The 3,754-nt window shown below is 39.8% G+C and overlaps 1 protein-coding gene across 1 annotated transcript; it reads right to left on the bottom strand.

Annotated features, from left to right (window-relative positions):
* Window positions 1–2,702: 2,702 nt before the first annotated feature.
* On the bottom strand, window positions 2,703–3,440 carry LOC118622002 (carboxymethylenebutenolidase homolog). The gene is given in 1 exon segment (XM_036249451.1): window positions 2,703–3,440. A coding segment is annotated over 1 exon segment (738 nt).
* Window positions 3,441–3,754: the final 314 nt, after the last annotated feature.

Below are 3,754 nucleotides of genomic sequence, written 5' to 3'. Positions count from 1 at the left end.
TGAGAAATATATTGATTTTATATCAAAAGAAGTGTGTAACGACAGGTGAGAAATATTACATTTTAAAGTACCTTTGTGAAGGTCTTCAGAGTAGCAATTATAAACTTTATGCCCCCACGCCCAGCTGGTGTGGCTCAGTGGTTGAGTGTCACCAAGAGGTCGCCAGTTGGATTCCCGGTCAGGGCACATGCCCAGGTTGCGGGCCTGACCCCCAGTGGGGGCCGTGCAGAAGGCTGCCAGTCAGTGTTCTCTCTCACGGATGTTTCTATGACTCAAGTTACAATCACTGTTTTGTACGTTAACTAGTTGAGGAAACTTGTTTAAAACCTCCTTTCACAGAGGTTTGGTGATAAACTCAACCTAACTGTGCTCAGGTTACATCCATATGCTCTCTATAATTTCCTATAATTTCCAGATAAGAAGGAAACTTTGTCTAAAACATTTTAAGAGCTTAAAAATCAGATACTTCAACATAATCTATACGTATGCTCCCTTTATTTAAATAGGGCGTTAGTTATGTTTTGGCACGCGGACTTTACCTTGCATAGGCTTTATTTTTTATATATGTATTTATTTATCCTCACCAGAGGACATTTTTATTTTCAGGTAGAAAGGAGGGAGAGAGGGAGAAAGAGAGAGAGAGAGAGAGAGACATCAACTGGTTGCCACCTGCATGACCCCAACTGGGGCCAGGGACAAACTTACCAGGAAAGGAACTGGGACTCTCTGGTCTGTGGGCCGAGGCCCTAACTGCTGAGCCAAACTGGCCAGGGAGGTGTTAGGCTTTATTTTTAAGAGATCGAGTGCAATTTCAATAACTGTTAGATTTGAACTGATTTGTGTCCCTTGGGTATATTACCATATTATGCAATATTAAATAAATTCTGGAGATTAGGATTGTATACCAATGTAATTTTTACATTGCTATAAGGCATTTCATTAATATCTTTTAAAAATAAAAATACTATAGTTTTATTTTTGGAAATCATGAAAATTCATAATTTTATTTTATTTTTTTTATCCTCATCCAAGGACATTTTTTCATTTTTTGTATAGGCAGAGTGGGAGGGAGAGAGAGGAAGAGAGAGAGAGGGAAACATCGATGTGAAAGGGACACATCGAGTGACTGCCACCCACACAACCCACCAGGGCCGGGGACAAACTGCAACCGAGGTAGATGCCCTTAGTGGGAACCAAACCCGGGTCTCTCCGGACCGCAGGCGGACGCTCTAACCACTGAGCCAAACCGGCCAGGGCCATAATTTTATTTTATTATTATTATTTTTTCATCCTCACCTGAGGACTTTTTTTTTTGCATTCATCTTCAGATAGAGTGAGGAGAGATGGGGGAAGAGAGAGAGAGAAACATCTACGTGAAAGGGACACATCGAGTGGCTGCCACCCACACAACCCCAACCAGGGCTGAGGACAAACTGCAACCGAGGCCCCTAGTGGGAACTGAACCCGGGTCTCTCTGGACCTCCAGTCTCTCTGGACCTCGGGTCTCTCTGGACGCTCTAACCGCCGAGCCAAACCAGCCAGGGCAGGAAATTCCTAATTTTAAATGAAAATAGCAATTCAAAGGAGAATAAAGAAATGGCAATCATCCTCCGTCCCTCTATGCAAAGAGGATCAATGGTTAACATTTGGCACCTATGCTTCCAAACTTTTCAGTTACATATACCTTTGATTTTTTTTTTATAAAAGTGTATAATTTCTTGCACAGCTAAGAGTGTCCAGATGTTTTCTTTACACAGCAGTATTGGATACAAATTTGGCTGGGTATTGACACCTGGTTTTGCAACCTTTTTTCTTTTGAAATTCTGCAGACATTTCTTCATCATCTTCTGGTGAAGTACTGATGAAAGAAACGTTTAGCTACCTGTTTCCCTTGTGAAAAAAAAATGTACCCTTGAAATAAAATAAACCAACTGGCATAATAGTTAATATTTATATGTATTTATTTTCTCATTAATTGGCCCCATATCTGTAAACTTTTTCAATAAGTAAACTTGTATTTTCTTCAAGGCAGTCAAGTTTTCTTCATTTATATAGTTGATTATTGCATGTCTTCTGGTTTATTTCCCAGAATACCCATAGATCTCAATCATCTTTATCTCTTTTTATTTATCCTCTTTTTTTTTTTTGATGGTAACTCCAATCTATCATTTTTTAATTAGCTTTTAGGTAAACCCACAAATTAAAAAACTCAAAAGGTATTAGCTTGATGTAATTAGGCCCATGGAACCCTATTTTAATCTCTTTCTCATAGTGCAATATATGAACATGAAATTCATCTATATTAAGACAAAGATAAACATCTAATTAAACTGGGCTTTTAATCTACCTGAGTTTACAGTTCATGTTTTCATGGCTTTGCAACATTAGTCATTTTAAGAGACGTCCTCCATTAAAGACCAGAAAGGCCACACCTGAGATGTTAGCTGGTCCCAGGTGTTTATTAATAGTGGATATAACTCTGTCAGTCTAATTCTTCAGGTACACATATTTTTAAATTTTTTATTTAGGTACATATTAAAAATTAAACTATTTCACACATTAACATTTCCTACTGAATCTGTGTTTCAGATGAAATAATGAATTTCAGGATTCCAAAGTGGAAATTAAATGAAATGATCTATGTATTTCAAAGCCAATTTCTGGACAAAAACTATCTTGAGAAAACTTTGCACTGGCCACTGCTAAACATACTTGTTCAGCCATTCGAGTAAATTCCTTCTTGCTTCGTCAATATAGGGCTTGTCTTCAGGTGAACAATCTTCTCTCTTTTGATGCACAAACCCATGAGTTTGTCCGGAAAATGTTTTAATTTGATATTCCACTCTGCAGTGTTCTTCCAACTTCTGGGTCAGCGAAGAGACTTGCTTAAGAGGAATCACAACATCGTTTTCTGCAAAAATGAACAGCATAGGGTTCTTCAAACTGTGCACGTCTTCAGAATCCTTCACGATGCCATAGAGGGACACTCCTGCCCTGATTTCTGGGTACTTCATCATAATGTGATGGACAGCAACTCCTCCCCAGCAGAATCCCACGATGCCAGTTTTCTGGGCATGACAATGTTGCTTCAGATACCTCAGGACAGCATCAACCCCTTTATCGATCTTTCTGGCATTTCTTGTTTTTATCCACTCCGGAAAGGTGGACCAGTCCCCAGAGGGGTGCCATGGCCTCTGCCCTACAAAGAAATCTGGAACGATGGTGGTGTATCCATTTCCTGCAATCATGTCAGCCATATATCAGGTATTGGGCAACTGCCAGCCAAATATATCTTGAATGACAATCACAGCTTTGCCAACATCAACGGGGGATCTAGTGACATAAGCCTTGATATGCTCAACTTGAACCTCACGCCCCATGCCTCCATACTCCATCTGGTGGCCAGTGTCACAGGGACAAGGGTGAGCTTTGTTAGCCATCGGAGATATTTTAAGTCAGGCTCCTCGCCGCCTGGACACTGTGTACCACGCGGAGGTGAGACCCCAGAGAGCATCCAGAGCCACAGTCAGGGCTATTACCCCTCTTTCTCTTTCTCTACATTCCATGACATGCTTATCTCTGCACTTTCTAGTACTGATTCAATATTCTGTAGCAGTGCTGCTTTTTCTTAATCCTAACATAGACTTGAATATTGATATTTTAAAACTTTGAATTTTTGTCTCATTCAAAAATTTCTTGGAACTCTGACTTCATATTAAACTCTTTCATTAATTGATCCCCTTAGTTTTATGAC

The sequence above is a fragment of the Molossus molossus genome, unplaced genomic scaffold (assembly GCF_014108415.1).
Source record: "Molossus molossus isolate mMolMol1 unplaced genomic scaffold, mMolMol1.p scaffold_m16_p_8, whole genome shotgun sequence".
Lineage (NCBI taxonomy): Eukaryota > Metazoa > Chordata > Mammalia > Chiroptera > Molossidae > Molossus > Molossus molossus.
This window is presented reverse-complemented; position numbering and strand designations above follow the sequence as displayed.